This window comes from Apus apus, chromosome 22 (assembly GCF_020740795.1).
Source record: "Apus apus isolate bApuApu2 chromosome 22, bApuApu2.pri.cur, whole genome shotgun sequence".
NCBI lineage: Eukaryota > Metazoa > Chordata > Aves > Apodiformes > Apodidae > Apus > Apus apus.
In genome coordinates this window covers 5,538,815-5,555,243 of record NC_067303.1, presented here as the reverse complement: position 1 = coordinate 5,555,243, position 16,429 = coordinate 5,538,815, and the positions used below count along the sequence as shown (strand labels likewise).

Sequence of the window (16,429 nt, the reverse complement as noted above, 5' to 3'; positions counted from 1 at the left end):
TTTTGAATGCTTCATAGACAGACTTGTTTGGCAGCAAAATGTTGCTCTCCTGGAGCTGGAGATACTCAGCTGCAGAGCAGCAGGTGAGTGATATTTGTGTTCCTGCTTGGCATGCTTTGTTGGCTTGGTCATTCTCCCTCCATTACCTGGTTTCTCATCAAAGAAGAAACAACAAAGAAACCCAAACCCCACATGGATCCAAAAGCTGGAGTTTAGCAAATCCCTCGTGCACAGCCAGCCCAAGCAGATAGTTTGATGATTTTAAAAAAGCTTTCTGATTTTAACAGTGTGTTCTGAAGAGTTCTGGCTTCAGTAATGCATTTTACAGACTCAAGATTGCCTCGACCTGCATCTTTCCTTCAGCTCTGCATGACCCCTTGCCTGCCTTCAGGCAAAACTCATCCAGCAGAAGGCTGCTACCTCACCCCCACATCACATTTCTGTCCAACAGTGTCCACAAGACATCCTGAGGAAAGTAAATGCTCCTAATGAGAAGATGAACAACAATCTTTCCCTGCCACAGCACTGCAGGGTAATCACATGGGGGTGATTGAGTGAGAAGTGACTGAGAGTTACAATCTTCAAGACTGCTAAAGACTCCACTAAGTAAATTTGAAGCAAGGATTTAAGAAGTCTGGACAGGGCTATAAAGCTTAAAACTTTCCCTTGGCTGTTTAAATCATAACACTAAGGACTAACTTCAGTGAGCAGTAGATCCTGTCGTGGCAAATACTCCTGTGGCCAGAGGTGCTGTGCTTGGCTGAGGTCTGTGGACAAAAGCTTTCTTGAAAAGTTGATATAATTGCAACCAATACAAGATTGGCAAAACCTGGGAGGGCTGTGGGGCTTTTTTTATGCATAGACAGATAGATAAACAGGCATGTACTGGTTTTATTTGGCTTGTGAAAAGGTCAAACAGGATCTGACAAAGTAAAAAAGATTACTTCCTATACACAGCACTAGAACTGCTCAACCAAACCAGATCTTTAATCAAATACAATTTTTATACACCATGACTTGGTACAGACATGCTTCAGGATTGCTGCACAGATCTGCTGGATGATAACATTAAAACTTTGTCAATTGCAAGGCCTCATTATTGTAGTTTCAAAAGCACTTCAGAGTCACTCATTTTCAGATTCCTGGATGCCTGTGAAATGCTGTGATTTCTGGTTTTCACACAGGACTGAGACACTCAGTGGTTAAGACCAGCCTGAGCCAGGGCAAGGCCAGCCTGCCACTGCTCTGTTGTCTGTCCATTTCCTTAATATCCATAAATCTCATTCTCCACCCAGGCTGATTCCTTGCTCCTCCCCACATGATCTCCACACAGCTCATAGATATCATTGGTGACAAAGCCACTTTCAGTACTGGCCAGTGTGACAAAGCCACTGGTTGATGTGTTCATGGCCACCTCGTCATAATCCCTGGAGGGGCTGCCCAGCACCTTGTCTTCCTGTGTACGGAAGGAAGAGTTCTTAGTGTCAGGCCTGGTTCCAGCCAGATCTGCTTCTGATTGCTTCTTGATCACTTTGTAAATGTCCAGGTTTGGGCTGTTCCTCCTGGGGTGAGACAGCCAAGCATCCTCCTCCTTTGGGCTTGCATCTATTTGCTCCCGTTTCCTAGAGGATGGAGGAAAGGGGACAAGTCACAACCTGCTTTTTCACAGAGGCAAATACAAAGCAACACCCCAGCTCTCCTACAGTATTTTGCTCCAAATCTATATCCTTTTATTTCTATCACCATGTTTTTAACTCTTGAAAGGAGTTTTCTGACAATTCAAAACTTTTCTTGAGTAAGTAAACTTAAGTGCTAATGCTTCAAAATCATCATCTTGTTTTAGAATCATAGAATCACAGGACTTGAAGCCTTCTAGTTAAGCTCCTCACACCCACAGCACCAAGGCTCAAATAGTGCAGCTGAATTATGCAGATACCTTCGTAGAATCACAGACTGGTTTGGGTTGGAAGGGACCTCAAAGATCATCCAGATCCAGCCCCCTGCATGGGCAGGGACACCTCCCACCAGCCCAGGCTGCTCCAAGCCCCATCCAACCTGCCCTTCAACACTGCCAGGGATGGGGCAGCCACAGCTTCCCTGGGCAACCTGGGCCAGGGTCTCCCCACCCTCACAATCCAGAATTTCCTCCTCATGACTCACCTCAATCTCCCTCTTCCAGTTTTCATCCATTCCCCCTTGTCCTCTCCCTCCCTTCCCTTGTCCCAAATCCCTCCCCAGCTTTCCTGTAGCTTTACACTGTTCCCTAACTCCTATAAACATCATGAAATGGCATCATGTAATTTACTTAAAATCTTACTTCACAAGTAACTCAGCCTGGAGCATCCAGGCCACTTTTCAAACGTGTTTGGCTGAAAGTAGCCCTCTCCAGAGCATCTCACAGGATGCTGAAGCTAGCTGGAAAATGATTGCCAGGACAAGATACCACAGGTTCACTTGTTGCACAAAATTATCACTTACCTCTTCACAAAAAGCCAAAAACAGAGGATGGCTGCAAGGACCATCAGGAGGAGCAGCACTGGAATGCTGGGAATGAGGATGTAGGCAAGACTCTGAACAGGTTCTAGGAGGAAAATTGAGATTCCAGCTTTTACTCACTTAATCAAGCTTGATATGCACAGAACTTTATAGAAAACCTAAGAGCTGCAAAAAGCAGCAGCATCCCACCTCAGTGGGCTTCTAGTCTGGTTCATAATCCAGTAGGATCCAGTTCCTCTCAAAGGCAGCAAGTCTAGCAGAGTCTGATCCTCTAGTTAAGCAGATTAGAGTAAAATAAGCTCAAATCTTCAAGGTGAAGAACCAAACCCCTCCGTGTCTCACTGGAAGAGGGCAACGATAGTGCAAGTTACTGAGATCTGCTGTCTTTTAAAGCCTGAGGAATCCCCAGCCAAAAGGTTTCAGAGATTAAAATGTCTTTTATTATCTTTGAATCTGCAGAGGTGAAGCCAGTGTGGTAAGAAGCAGCTGAAAGTTTTGCATAGTTAATAACAGACTTACAAAGAAAACACGAACAATTTAAACATTCAGAAGAGATTCGATAAATTCAAAGTACCTTTTTCAGACCCCAAATACTTTGCACAGCTTTAGATTTAAAGCCAAAGCAATCAGCTTAGGTTTGTACTGGGAAAGATTTGAGGGGAGTTTTGTTTCAGATGCAGTTGCCTGAACTTGGCTTCTGCATTTTGGGTCAAACACTTCAAACTGAAATGCTGACTGTTTGCAGCCTCATGTGGGAATTGTGAGCCTGCAGAGAGAGCTCAGGCCAGCTGTTGAATGCACAACATACCTTTGGCTTCCACAACTGTTAAGTTGGCATCTTTCTTCTGGCGTTCTCCTGGGAATACTGGGATCAAGGGCTCTGTCACAGCATCTGGAAAGAAGCAGCTTCATTACTACATTGTTGGAAAGATTTTAAGAATCAGAAAAAGTGAGGCTGAGAGAGGATTGAAGAGACAGCCAGCTGCAAAAATGTGTGAGGTGTAGTGGTCCTCTTTGGGTTAGATTTCTGCAGCATGACCAGTAGCAGTCCCAGAGCCTGCATCACCAATAGCAGGACTGGGCTCCTGCAGAACGGATCCTAGAGTAGCACAAGGAGAGGGCAAACTGGAGGGAAGCTTCTTGCTCTGTAAGTTTTCAGTCTGTGAGTGTCCCAAATGAATTCCAGCACCTGAAGGGGCTCCAGGAAAGCTGGGGAGGGACTTGGGACAAGGGCAAGGAGGGAGAGGACAAGGGGGAATGGATGAAAACTGGAAGAGGGAGATTGAGGTGAGACATGAGGAGGAAATTCTGGAGTGTGAGGGTGGGGAGACCCTGGCCCAGGTTGCCCAGGGAAGCTGTGGCTGCCCCATCCCTGGCAGTGTTGAAGGGCAGGTTGGATGGGGCTTGGAGCAGCCTGGGCTGGTGGGAGGTGTCCCTGCCCATGCAGGGGGCTGGATCTGGATAATCTTGAAGGTCTCTTCAAACCTAAACCAATCTATGATTCTACGAATCTAACAGAGTATTTCTACTGCAAGTTAGCAGCCCATTGAAAAAGCCCCAAACAAATACCTGTAACTCACCTCTCTGAGAATTCTCTATTGGAGCTTTCGTTGGCTTCTCTAAAAGACAAAAAAAAAAAAGGCAGATTTTCCTCAGAAGCTTGAGTAGTGAGACCAAGGGTACTGAATATAGTTTAATAACATGAACAGCTTTCTTTAGTGTTCTCTCAGGCTCCATTTGAGATCTCAAATCCTTTATAAAAATCCTCCGAGAATTCATGTAATTCCCAAGGCAAGTAGCTACAGATAGTAGACACTGAGATTGTTTTCCCCACAATTTGCATAAATTGAAAGATTTCTGTCTCCCACCAGCTCTTTCCAGTGAAGCTAGGAGAGCGTTTCCCTAGCTGTGACTGCAGTCTCCTCTTGGGGACTGGGAGAGGGTTGGTTTTTCAAGCTGCAGGATGACTCATTACCCAGAGAATATTTGCAAATGAAGTTATTTTTCATGTTGCATCTGTCATCGTTCCACTGAAACATGTAAGGACCCCCGACACCTGGTGGGGCAGATGGCTGGTGGTACATCACAACACAGATCTCACTCCCACAGGATGGCTCATCTGCATACCAGTTCCTGAGAAAATACAACAGACATGGCAAGGAAGATTTGATGTCACCTTCCACGGCACTGCAGAAGCTCAGATTGCAGCTTTCAGGGCACCAGAGAGGGCAGAATCAGAGAGGATTCCAGCTCAGCACATCCCACCCAACCTCCACCCCCTGCGTCTGCTCTGTAAAAGCAGGACCAATAACTGTACCATTATTTACAGTGTATTTTTCTTTCTGGAATTCTTAATTTTCAAAGGAAACTCCGTGAGCAAGGTGTTCAACAGACACCAGGGAGTGAAGGGCTGGGTCATGTGGCAGGATGCCTCATCTCACCTCACTGCCTGCAACTCTTCTGTGAGGCGAAGTAAAAGCTCAGGAGAACTTGGGCTTTGCCTACACAATTTTAGGCCTGTGTAAAATCATCTGTCTACTGTTTGTTTGGTTTTTTTAAAAAAACAGATTGCTCGTTCTTCCACTTCCTTTTGGCCATCAGGAATTATCCATCTAGCCCAAGCCAGACACTGTTGGGGTTTTACGTAGAGAGCACAGGGTGTCTAGAGGGTGACTTGTCTACCCCTTACATCAGGATGGGAGGAATGGCTCTCTGGAGAGGCTGCCACTCCTCAGTGACTGCAGGAGGGCCACAGATGACAGCTGGGACAACACTGCTTGATTCTTTTGAAAGAATCCTTTCTGACAGCTAAGGGCAGGTGTCAGTCCCTGACCAGGCTGCTTCCCACTCTCACTCCCGGGTACCCACCGGAACTCGGATGAGCTGCCATCTGACCAGGAGTAGAGGTTCTGACACTCTGTGCTGTTGTCCACCTCCTCCTTTTTCCTCCTAAGCCCAATCCAAAAATCTCCATCAGAAGCTAAGAGACTCTCAATGAATTTTTCAATCAGCCTTTGCTCTGCTTCTGTCCCAATGCTGACTAGATGTCCACCATCAGCTTTGCAGGCCAGGTGTGCTTCTTCATAGCTGATCCTGCGCGAGGCATCGTGAAAATAAACTACTTTGTAGCAGGGTTGCTGTGTTCCACCCCGGCAGACTGTCTGTCCTGCAGAAATGGAAAGAAACCTGTTACAGAAACTAGTCCTTTCGGGTTTTGAGCTGCATGGAAAACACAACCCAGGTGGAAACCCTTTATTATTACTGGACTGGCAAATGGCATCTCCGGACTTTTCTGAACAGTTTAGGTTGATCTGCTCAGCTCTGTTTTGTCATGTCCTGATTTCCTCAGCTCCCTGATGAATTTTCTGCAATTGGAGAACCTGGGAGCTCCTCACAAAGAAGCTGTGCTGAGCAAGCTGGCCTTTTAAAGCGTGTTCCTTCGCATGAGTTCCAGGAGGCTCTTGAAAACGATCATTAATTTCCAGGAACTCAAATGGCTAAAATTAAGAGATCCCCTTACACAATCAGAGATAATAATTTATCTGCTGGGCTTTATGACAATAGTTCCGTGGAGCAGAGACTGCAGAGTAGCAAGATGTGCTCACACAGTCCCGTTACAAGCACTGCTCGGCACTGTTTTGGTACTGTCTGCCCAGGAAATAAACAATGTCTGTTTTCAGACTCTCACAAGCCAAGGACTTTCTCATGCACGAAGCAGCACAGCTTATTTTGATTACAAGGAAAGTAAGGATCAAAGTGAAAAGATACATAATCTAAACTTGTGTTATTTCTCGGCAGAAGAGTCCCAATATTTAGACTGTGGAAACAAACAGTTTTGTTTTACTCAGTAAATATTTCTTTCCAACCAGACAACAGACACGGTCTGCTCAGCTATGTGTTTTTACAGAAGAAAAAACATTTAGCAACATTAGTCAGGTACTCAGGACAAACGGGATGTGGGCCAGGTCATTATAAATGCTGCCTTGTCTTTATTCTTGTACACTTGCCACTCTAAGAGGGGGAATTTAAGCACCTTTTGTCATGGGAATTTTTGAAAAGTGCTCAGGATCACAGAGCCTGGCAACGTTTTACACAGAAAATAAAACTGGCAGCACTAAAAAAGCAGTATTTAAAAATACACCTCTGGGTATAAATTGTGTTTCTCTTGGTAACTTAACCCTCAGGGAGGCCTGGTGAAAAAGACAAAAAACCTTACCTCTTCTGAGGGGGATGTCCACTGCTGTGGTGAAAGGCATAAGTAAAACACAGATGGCACATTGTTATTAAAAAATGCAGCAAATGTCTAGAAATAGTGACACAAACTGCACTTGTTTTTTTTTTTCTGATCCACAAAGACTTTTCCCCCCTCCATTAACTGGCAGAAGATCTTTGTCTTGCCAGCCAAACTCACCACTGCTTTCAGCTGAGGAGGAATTTCTACTGTCTAGACCTAGTTAGGTTTAATACAGTTTAGGCAACAGAGGGCAACTGGATATGTAGCTCTAATGCTGAAAGAGTTCCTCATATTTTCCCCATATCTCCTCATTGCCCTCATGGGACCTGCCTGAAAACCTGCTGATTTCAGTGAGCCTTGGTAACGTGAGACCATGGATGAGTAACATGAGAGGTAACAAATTCATGAAAAGAAACACATCTCCAACCCCAGAGCTGGCAGCTGAGCCCTCTAACTCAATCCCACGATGGAAGACAAGACCATGGCAGAATTAAAAATGTATTTATAGATATCATGAAACTCTCTGCCTTAGGCTGGAACAACATGAGTGTTTCATGGTGACAGTGCTCAGGCTTTCTGCTGAAGATACCAACCATACAGAATCAGAGAATCATGGAATGGTGAAGGCTGGAAGGGACCTGAAAGATCATCAGGTTCCAACCTCCCTGCATGGGCAGGGACACCTCCCACCAGCCCAGGCTGCACAAGCTTTATCCCACTGCCCTGGAGCACTTCCAGGGATGGGACATTCCTCTGCACAAAGCCAGGACAGGCCGATAACCAAAAGAGACTTTGGCAGAGAAAGACAACCCAGTGTTGAGAGCAAACTCAGCCAGGCTGGGGCAGATGACAAAAGCAGCTCTGTTAGCCAGGGCAGCGTTGAAAATTCCAAGAACCGAAACAGAAACGCAGCAGGGGGAGCAGAAAGGATTCCTTTTGGAAGAGGAAAATAGAACTGGAGATCAGCGAGTCCCCGTCCTGACCGGGAAGGCAGGGTGATCCCACGCAGGTCGGAGGATCGGAGGTGTCCCCAGGGCAGGACGAGGTCCCACTGGGGAGTCAGGAGAGGAGCATCCCGGCCCGGGCAGGGCACACACAGCCTGGGCAAGGCACACACAGCCCCGACAGGACACACACAGCCCCGACAGGGCACACACAGCCCCGACAGGACACACACAGCCCGGACAGGACACACACAGCCCGGACAGGACACACACAGCCCCGACAGGACACACACAGCCCCGACAGGACACACACAGCCCGGACAGGACACACACAGCCCCGACAGGACACACACAGCCCGGGCAGGACACACACAGCCTGGACAAGGCACACACAGCCCCGACAGGACACACACAGCCCGGGCAGGACACACACAGCCCGGACAGGGCACACACAGCCCGGGCAGACACACACAGCCTGGACAAGGCACACACAGCCCCGACAGGACACACACAGCCCGGGCAGGACACACACAGCCCGGACAGAACACACACAGCCCGGGCAGGACACACACAGCCCGGACAGAACACACACAGCCCCGACAGCACACACACAGCCTGGGCAGGACACACACAGCCCGGACAGGGCACACACAGCCTGGGCAGGACACACACAGCCCCGACAGCACACACACAGCCCGGACAGGGCACACACAGCCCGGACAGCACACACACAGCCCGGGGCAGGACACACACAGCCCTGCCCATGTCACAACCCCTACTCAGAGCAGCCAGAGCCCCGGGAGCGCCGGGCGGAGCCGGCATGTCCTCTCCGAGCCAGGGGACGAGTGTGTCCCGGGCTGCGAGCCCCTCGGCCACCCTCCCCGTGCCCCGCACCCCCAGCCCCCAGCCCCGTCTCACCGCTCCGCAGCCGCGTCCCCGCCGCCCAGCCCAGCGCGGCGGCGCAAAGGGCCGCGGCCGCCAGCATCGTCCCCGGCTCCGTCGGGGAGCGCCGGGCGCTCGGCTGGCTCCACCGCCCGGAGGCTCGCACAGCCCGCAGGGTCCCAGCGCTCCCGGGGTCCCACCGCCCGGCCCCATCCGAGTGGCCCGCGGCCCCGCTGCGGGAGAGGGAAGGGCGCGGGGAGGAGCTGCCGCCGCCCCCTCCCCGGGCCGGCCCCTCCGCAGTGGGAGGTGACAGCGGCACAGACCCCCCGGCAGAGCCCCGCGGGCGGGACCCGCCTCCCCGGTTGCCCATCTCTCTCCTCCCCCGCTTGCGGAGCCCGCAGCTCTCCTTGTTGCCCTGTTCCCTGCTTGTCCCCCTGCCCGCACAGCACCCCCCGAGCGTGTTTCTTCCAGTTTTAGAGCTTCCCTGTCCCGCAGGAGAGGCCAGGCGCGAGGGCAGGAGGACCTCTGCATCCCCCGCAACCTCGGGGTGGCAGAAGCCACACCCGCGGTCCCTGAAAACAAAGGCTGACCCCACACCCATGTGCAGCTAAGAAACTCCTTCAAGACCGCAAAGAGAACCCGGGGACTTTGTTTCCCACATCCATAAATGCTGGGCCTGCTTCCTGGAGGTTAGGAAGCAGCTGCGCACCTGTTTCCGGGATCCCTGACCCTCCAGCTAAGATTTGTAACGGCTCAAACTCCAAAAGCTTTTCCCAGGTTGCAGAAAGGGGCAAGAGCACCGTGACAAACACATACAAGATCTTCAAGAGCCCCAGTTCCTGCTCAGACAGACACTACCTGGAGTTTTAAAAGAGGAGATTAATTATTTTAAGAAAATCCCTTGACTTGCAGTCCAATGCAGCACAGTTCTGACAGCTGGATATTTTTTTTCTGAGGCCAAGGAACACTTTATTCTCTCTGCCAGGCAGTTTAGCTGAACTATTTAAGGGCTTTTACTTCTTCTTGATCCATCAGGTCATCTTCAGCCACCTTCAGCCTGCTGGAAATAACAGAACCACATCAGAGGAAGTTTGATAGGGCAGTCACAGCTCATCTACATGAAACATCCATGAGTTTGCTGAACTCAGATGAGCAACAAGAAAAAAATGGGACCTACTTGAAGGAAAAAAGAGTCAGGAAGAAAGTGTGTTGTACTGGGATAATATTTTTACAAATGTAGCTCCTAAAATGTGAAATACTTCCTCAGCCATTATTTGAGTTGCTACTGGAAACAGGTCTTGGTCAATACAGACTATAAATATTGTATGAGACATTAGTAAAATTGGCATGATCATATTTCCTAGTAATGAGTGCTTGCAGACCACTACAAAAATACAATTATTCTAATTAAATGCAGCAGTAATCAATACCCTGTGCTCTGGGTGAGTTTGCTCCAGTAAACACAGTGCTGTGTATTTTTCAGATTAAAATGTGTAAAAGAAAAAGTAGTAGTTTAATAAACAGTTTTCTTCACAGGCCATAAGCTGCTACATAAAGCATGAATATTAACCCTCCCCGTGCGATTAACTCTCATTTCAGGTAAAGATTTCCAGCAGTTGTCCTTGGCACAGCTTCAAGACATCTTCAGCTTTCCTGCTGTAAGTATCTGGTGATGGATGGAAGGGTTTGTAGGCTCTTCCCTTACACCTTCTCCTGCAGCTGCCCACCTCAGCAGGCTTCACTCTTCCAGTCTTTTCACTTCTTTAGATTCTTCTGTTTATGTTTTATAGCTGACTTGAGAGGTCTTGGTCATACTAGAAATGAATTCCTCCTAATGCTCAGTATTTTCCTGAAATAGTTGCTTTCAGAATGAGTTCCTGTCAGTCATTTCTCAGCTTTCATAGCTCTGTGCTAAGATGGAAGCTGCAGATCCACTGCTTCAAGTTGTGGATATTCTCTGACACCATTTGGCTTAAACTGGTGCCAGGGTGAGAAAAGTGTCCTCACTTCAATAATTGAAATGACCTTCTTTGCAAGGAAGAAATTGCTGTATCAAGGGCTGTGAGGTACCTTGTCAGGTGAGGGATTTTTAGGAATAAAGAACAACTTCCTGGTGAGTGGAGCTATTATTTTTACCTCTTCACAATGCAGCTTGGCCCGTGCCTAAACACACCTCTAGGGCTGCTCTCCTAGCTCCCATCTGACTGACACAACTGTGGCTGAGGAAGGAGATGAAGATTTTTGGGATAGGCAGAGCCTTTCCTTGTCCCTCCTTGACTTTCCCTGACTTTCCTTTCCCCTCCTTTCCCTTCATTGCCCTTCAGAACAGCAGCAGCTTTTTCATGCCTGAATTTTATAAGAATAGGTATTAATATAGGATAAAACTGAGAGGTTATTTTCAAAATAATAATTAAAAAAACCAGAACACCTTTCCCCTCAAAATAGGGCCTGACTATTTAGACAAAGGAAAAAAAAACACAACACGAAACAAATCTTCTAGTAAGTATTTTCTTTACCTTTCTTGATGAGTTTTGATCTTTGGTTTATGTGGATGAGAGATCAGCTCTTTCTAAAAAGAGAGAAAGATTTATTAATTGTGATTCATTCTAAGCTTACTGCTTATCCTGGAAGACAGCTTTATACAAACACTGAAACAAAAGACTACACTAGCAAAAGTAAAGAGTTTGGAGGTTTCCATGTGCTAATATGGTACCTGGATAGTCCAGATTATAAAGCTCGTGTGAATTATTGTGTCAGAAGGACAGAGACTTGTGTCTTGTTTCAGGCCCAGCTTTAATGCATAGGATTTGGACAGGGCAGGTGTATTTGGTTCAGCATTTAAATAAACTTGGAGAAGAGGAAGTACTTAGTGTGAACTAACTTAAAAGCTTAAATAAGGAGAAAGAAAAAAGGAGGCTTTTATGTCTACAAGGAATACGTCATTTCTGGAGAGTATCTTTTGAGATCTGGTTTTCCAAGTTACTTCTCAAATCACTACACTTTTCAGCTTTACAATTTCAGTTCTACTCCCTACTATTCAGTAATGAAATTGTATTAATTAGGACATGCAGTTTTTCAGAAGGACCAATGTTTAACCTTGTATGAGGTAAAAAACTCATTTATCTCTGCTTTGTATCTTGGGAATTACAACTGAAGGAAAGAAGGGCCTTAATATAATACAGACCTCTTCTTCCTGAGTTTTCCTCTGATAAACATCTGGCCAGACCAAGCAAAACCATTAGAAACCCTTAAATCTGGAGCTCAGTATTGATAGTCATAAAAACCCCTAAATGGAGTTCTTCCTTTTATTGCTCAAATTTAGTTTAGGAGAGCTTTTTAGGGAGCAGAGCTTGTGGAACTTGCAGCCTGTTTCATAACTTTATTATAAACTGGGTTTTAGTGTTTCACTGGAAAATACCCTAGAGACAGCAAGGAAAAAAGAGCAACAGTGAACAGGCTGCAAAGATTCCTTTTGTGTATTAAGCCAAGAAGTTTAGACGCATAGAGCTGTATTAAAGTTGGTTTAATTTAAATAACTGAGGCTGTTTCATGATGCATCTCTGTATTGAATTCAGGGCCTTCAGCAAAGTGCTGCCACAGTCCCCACTGCTGTTCTGCCAGCACATTAGTCACTGCTCCTGCTGTATTTTCCTTCTCAGTCCCAACTTCATCTAGTTTTCAAGTTTCCACACTTGCTCATCTTTACCCTGTTCCTTGTCTGCCTGCCCCAGTAAGACCAGTTCAGTTCCCATCTGCTTCTCCCACAAGCATCTCCACATTTTCTGTGAGGATTTGTGATCCTTTTGAGACAGTTGCAAGAAAACACCATCCCTTCTCCACCACTCTTCTGTTCTGTGTCTTGGAGAAAGTAATCAAGGCCAGAATTTAGCTGACTAAATTATAGATATACCCATGCAGGAGTAAAATGTAGCATCAAGAAGCAGGCAGTTACACCTTCCAACACTTTAATGTATTTATATTACTGTCTTACTCCTTTCAGTTTTCAGATTGGAAAGTGTCCAATAACTGTTATTTAGCTTGAATTTCTCTCCCTGTTGCTTCCTACTGCCTGGCCTGAGACTGGGAGGATCACACAGAGTACAGGATCCTCTTTGCTCAGGGAATTTGCTGAATAAAGCCAGTTTTCCTGCAGGATGACTCAGTTCAAAATGAGGTGCTTTTGCTATGCAAGGCTGATCCATGCTGACTGATTGGCAGCATGTGCAAACCTTGAGCTGCCTTCATCCCAGGAAGGAATCAGACTTACTGCAATCCTTTCTTCTCTCTGTTTCCTCAGGAGAGCCAGTATTTCTTCCCTTCTCCTGGCCTGATAAAAAAACATTTACCACAATAAGCTCAGAAAAATGAATTCATTACTGGATTTGAACAGTAAATGACACTTATGGCTGATAATAATGTGAACATTATTCTTATTTCATTCAGTGCTTTGTTTTTAATTTTCTTAGACTTATGTGAGGCTTGTAGCGTGTCCTGAAGTTGTATAAAGTGATCCACTTGTTGAAATTAACCAGTCATCTTTATGGCTGCCAAAGCTGCAAAATCTTCCTATCATCTATTGTTTCTGAATTAAAAAAGAACAAAAGAACAAAAGAACAAAAGATTAAGGGAACTGTTTCTAACTTCAGCCAGAATTCGGAAAGAAGCCTAATTGATGGCAATGGATGAGATGCATTTTGGAACTATTAATTGGAAACAGAGGATTGCTGACTTGCAGGAAAGGCATGCAGACCTCAGCACCTCTCTGCACCTCTTGCAGATTGCTCCCATCTGGCCTGCTTCCCAAATACAGGCTAGAGGCTTTTCAGTACAAATGTGGAACATTTTGCTAAAATGTGATAAAAAAAAAAAAGTAGTGTAATTACAGCGTCAGGCTGAAAATGTTATTGCAATATTTAATTCTAGTTGTCTAAGTTTCCATCACTTGTGTGCATTGTATTCATGGTATAGATGTGGGACACTAATTCACCAGTTAGATTTCTAGGGGGTCCAGCAGAAGTTTCTATCTGGGACTCAATAGCAAGCACAACTGTTGTGTGCACCTTCTTCTGGCAAAGTAGTTGGAGAAACCCCCAGCTCTGTATTTTTGGTCCAGCCCCACTGTTTTGCAAGAGATGAACCTCACAGATCTGGATACCATGCCACTTGTTTTGCCTCTTTTCCTGGGCAATGTAATGCTTGAGTTCCTGCATAAACACGAGTGTGGATAGACCTTATAGCACACTAAGTGTTATTGATCCTAGCCCCCAGTTACAGACTGCAGGAACTGCTGACTGAAGTGCTGAGGGGATGGTTTCCTGCCAGGTGAACGTTAGCTGGTGTAAAACTCTGCTGAGTCAGAAGGTTCTTCTCCATCCAGAGCAAAATTCCAAAATTTGACATGGCTTGTTCTAGCAGTTCTTGAATTATACCTCTCTAAAAATACCACCTAAGCCTGTCCCTCAGGCTGGAGCACTTCTGTGGAAGCTGATTTAATAACTACCACATTTCCCGCATCTCTCGCTCAGTGAACTCTTGGCACGAGCTGCTGCTGGGCACAGGCTGATGGAGAAGATCTATTAATAACTAAGACAACTAAGAAATCAACTTCTGCCTCAGTGTCTCTATGCCAGGATTTTGTGTGTGAAAGTGCTTGCAGCACTGCTGGCTTTTCCCCTCCTCAAAATATCCACATTTAAACGTGGGCACTCTCAGTTGGCTGCTTTTAGATATCCAATCAGAACAGACAAGATGTGCTTACTCTGAAGAAATTAACTACACAGCCTAAGACTTTCAGCCCCATCCCAAGCCAGCATGGCCCAACTGGGAATAAGTTTAAGCTGACCAGCAAGAGATGGGCTGCATCATGCAAATCACAAAGCAGGCCAGCTCCAGGCGGGTTTCATTATGTCATATCCATATCCCCATATTCCACCAAATGACATATGGTGAATCCGAAATATTTATGGGGGAAAAAAAAAAGAGTCAGGGTCAGGGGTTCTCACCTGCTGAAGATATTTTTCTTTTTCTTTAATTTTCTCCCTTCTTTGAGCTTCCAAGAGTCTCTCGCTGTTTTCCTCACTTTCTAAGTAAGACAAATGAGAGGCAAATGAGCAAGTGCTTCTACAGCCACCATCCTTCCAAGAGGGCAACTGGACCCCAAAGTCCCCCAGGTGAGCTTTGAGGCTGTTCAGAAAGATAGTGATCCCGGTGGCTGGGTCTCCAGACAGTTGGTATCAGCTGAAATATCTCAGCCATAGCTGTGGCTCTTCTGCCATTGGCTTGAGTCATTATTAATTCCTGAGAGTTACATTCCTCTCAGAAACCTGGCCCACAAAGTTTTAGCAAGCTGGGGGCACCGTGCAGTGCTTCGTACTTACTTCTAGCAAGCTGTGGGGCCTGGAGAGCAGCACTTCTGCCTGGAAAGTCAAACCACATCAGGGGTGCATGAGGAGGTGGTGGGGTCTGGTGCAGGGAGGGCACCCTGGGGGGTGGTGGGGTCTGGGGAGCATGCAGGGCTGAGGGAGGAGGTGTGGGCTCTGTGGGAGGGCACAGGACCTCGGGAGGGTGTGTGACACCCCAGGGGAGGTGTGGGATCCCCAGGAGAGGTGTGGGAACCCCAGGAGAGGTGTGGGATCCCCAGGGAAGGTGTGGGATCCCCAGGAGAGGTGTGGGAACCCCAGGAGAGGTGTGGGATCCCCAGGAGAGGTGTGCGACCCCGGAGTGTAGGGCTCCAGGCAGGGTCCCCTCCTGGGGCAGGGTCTCCCCACAGGGCAGGGTCATTTCTTGGGCAGGGTCCCCTTACAGGACAGAGTCTCCTCACGGGGCAGGGTCTTCTCATGCAGCAGGACCCCTTCACAAAGCAGGGTCCCCTCCTGGGGCAGGGTCTCCCAGCAGGACAGGGTCACCTCCTGGGACAGGGTCCCCTCCTGGGGCAGGGTCCCCTCTTGTTGCAGGGTCTCCCCGAGGGGCAGGGACCCTCCTGGGGCAGGGACCCTCACGTGGCAGGGTCCCCTCTCGTGGCATGGTCTCCCCACAGGATAGGGTCTCCCCAAGGGGCAGGGTCTCCCTGAGGGGCAGGGTCCCCTCAAAGGGCAGGGTCCCCTCAGAGGGCAGGGTCCCCTCAGAGGGCAGGGTCTCCCCAAGGGGCAGGGTCCCCTCAAAGGGCAGGGTCCCCTCAGAGGGCAGGGATCCTCACGTTGCAGGGTCTCCTCAAGGAGCAGGGTCCCCTCAAAGGGCAGGGTCTCCCCGTGGGGCAGGGTCTCCCCACAGGGCAGGGTCTCCCTAAGGGGCAGGGTCCCCTCAAAGGGCAGGGTCCCCTCTCATTGCAGGGTCTCCCCGCGGGGCAGGGACCCTCCTGGGGCAGGGACCCTCCTGGGGCAGGGACCCTCACGAGGCAGGGCGGCCGGGCCCAGGCAGGACTCGAGCGGCGGCGGCAGCGCGGCTGAGGCCCAGAAGGCGCGGGCGAAGCCCACGGTGCTTGGGCTGGAGCCAGCGAAGACGAGAGGCCCGTCGGGTGCCACCGGGTGCCGTCCTGGCTCTGTCCCCATGGCGTGGCGCCGGGCTGCGTCCCAGGCTCCCCAGCTTGTCTGCTCCGGCCGCAGGAGGAAGCGAGAAGCCCGGACCCGACCGCTGGGTAAGGGACAAACCGCCCGTCGCGGGGCGCGGGAGGTGACCACTTGGTGCCTCATTGCAGGGGTCTTCAGGCCGTTGCCCCTCCAGCTGAGCCTCAGGTCTCCAGGAGTGGGCAATAGCCCCCACTACAGCCCTCGGTTTTACTGATTCAACGAGAGCACATGGAGGTAAATGTGAAAAGAGTGGCCTTCAGGGAAGGGTGAGGACGAGATGGGCACAATCGGACATCAGAGCTGATGTC

The 16,429-nt window shown here is 48.3% G+C and overlaps 2 protein-coding genes across 4 annotated transcripts; both read right to left on the bottom strand.

Moving 5' to 3' along the window:
• Nucleotides 1-871: 871 nt before the first annotated feature.
• LAYN (layilin) lies at nucleotides 872-8,799 on the bottom strand. 2 transcript variants are annotated; one of them, XM_051638380.1, is made up of 8 exons: nucleotides 8,593-8,799; nucleotides 5,365-5,662; nucleotides 4,472-4,629; nucleotides 4,077-4,115; nucleotides 3,305-3,388; nucleotides 2,686-2,767; nucleotides 2,479-2,581; nucleotides 1,394-1,622 (listed from the first exon to the last, which is right to left on the bottom strand). In XM_051638380.1, exons 1-8 carry the CDS (start codon nucleotides 8,657-8,659, stop codon nucleotides 1,485-1,487), a joined length of 969 nt encoding a protein of 322 aa, XP_051494340.1. In that variant the 5' UTR covers nucleotides 8,660-8,799; the 3' UTR covers nucleotides 1,394-1,484. The 2 variants fall into 2 exon arrangements, with proteins under 2 accessions (XP_051494339.1, XP_051494340.1); XM_051638379.1 differs by lacking the exon at nucleotides 2,686-2,767 and having other exon boundaries at nucleotides 872-1,622.
• A 720-nt stretch (nucleotides 8,800-9,519) lies between these two features.
• Nucleotides 9,520-16,244, bottom strand: HOATZ (HOATZ cilia and flagella associated protein). 2 transcript variants are annotated; one of them, XM_051638385.1, is made up of 6 exons: nucleotides 15,947-16,244; nucleotides 14,934-14,972; nucleotides 14,559-14,638; nucleotides 12,824-12,883; nucleotides 11,073-11,125; nucleotides 9,520-9,616 (listed from the first exon to the last, which is right to left on the bottom strand). In XM_051638385.1, exons 1-6 carry the CDS (start codon nucleotides 16,242-16,244, stop codon nucleotides 9,556-9,558), a joined length of 591 nt encoding a protein of 196 aa, XP_051494345.1. In that variant the 3' UTR covers nucleotides 9,520-9,555. The 2 variants fall into 2 exon arrangements, with proteins under 2 accessions (XP_051494345.1, XP_051494344.1); XM_051638384.1 differs by lacking the exon at nucleotides 15,947-16,244 and having other exon boundaries at nucleotides 14,934-15,476.
• Nucleotides 16,245-16,429: the final 185 nt, after the last annotated feature.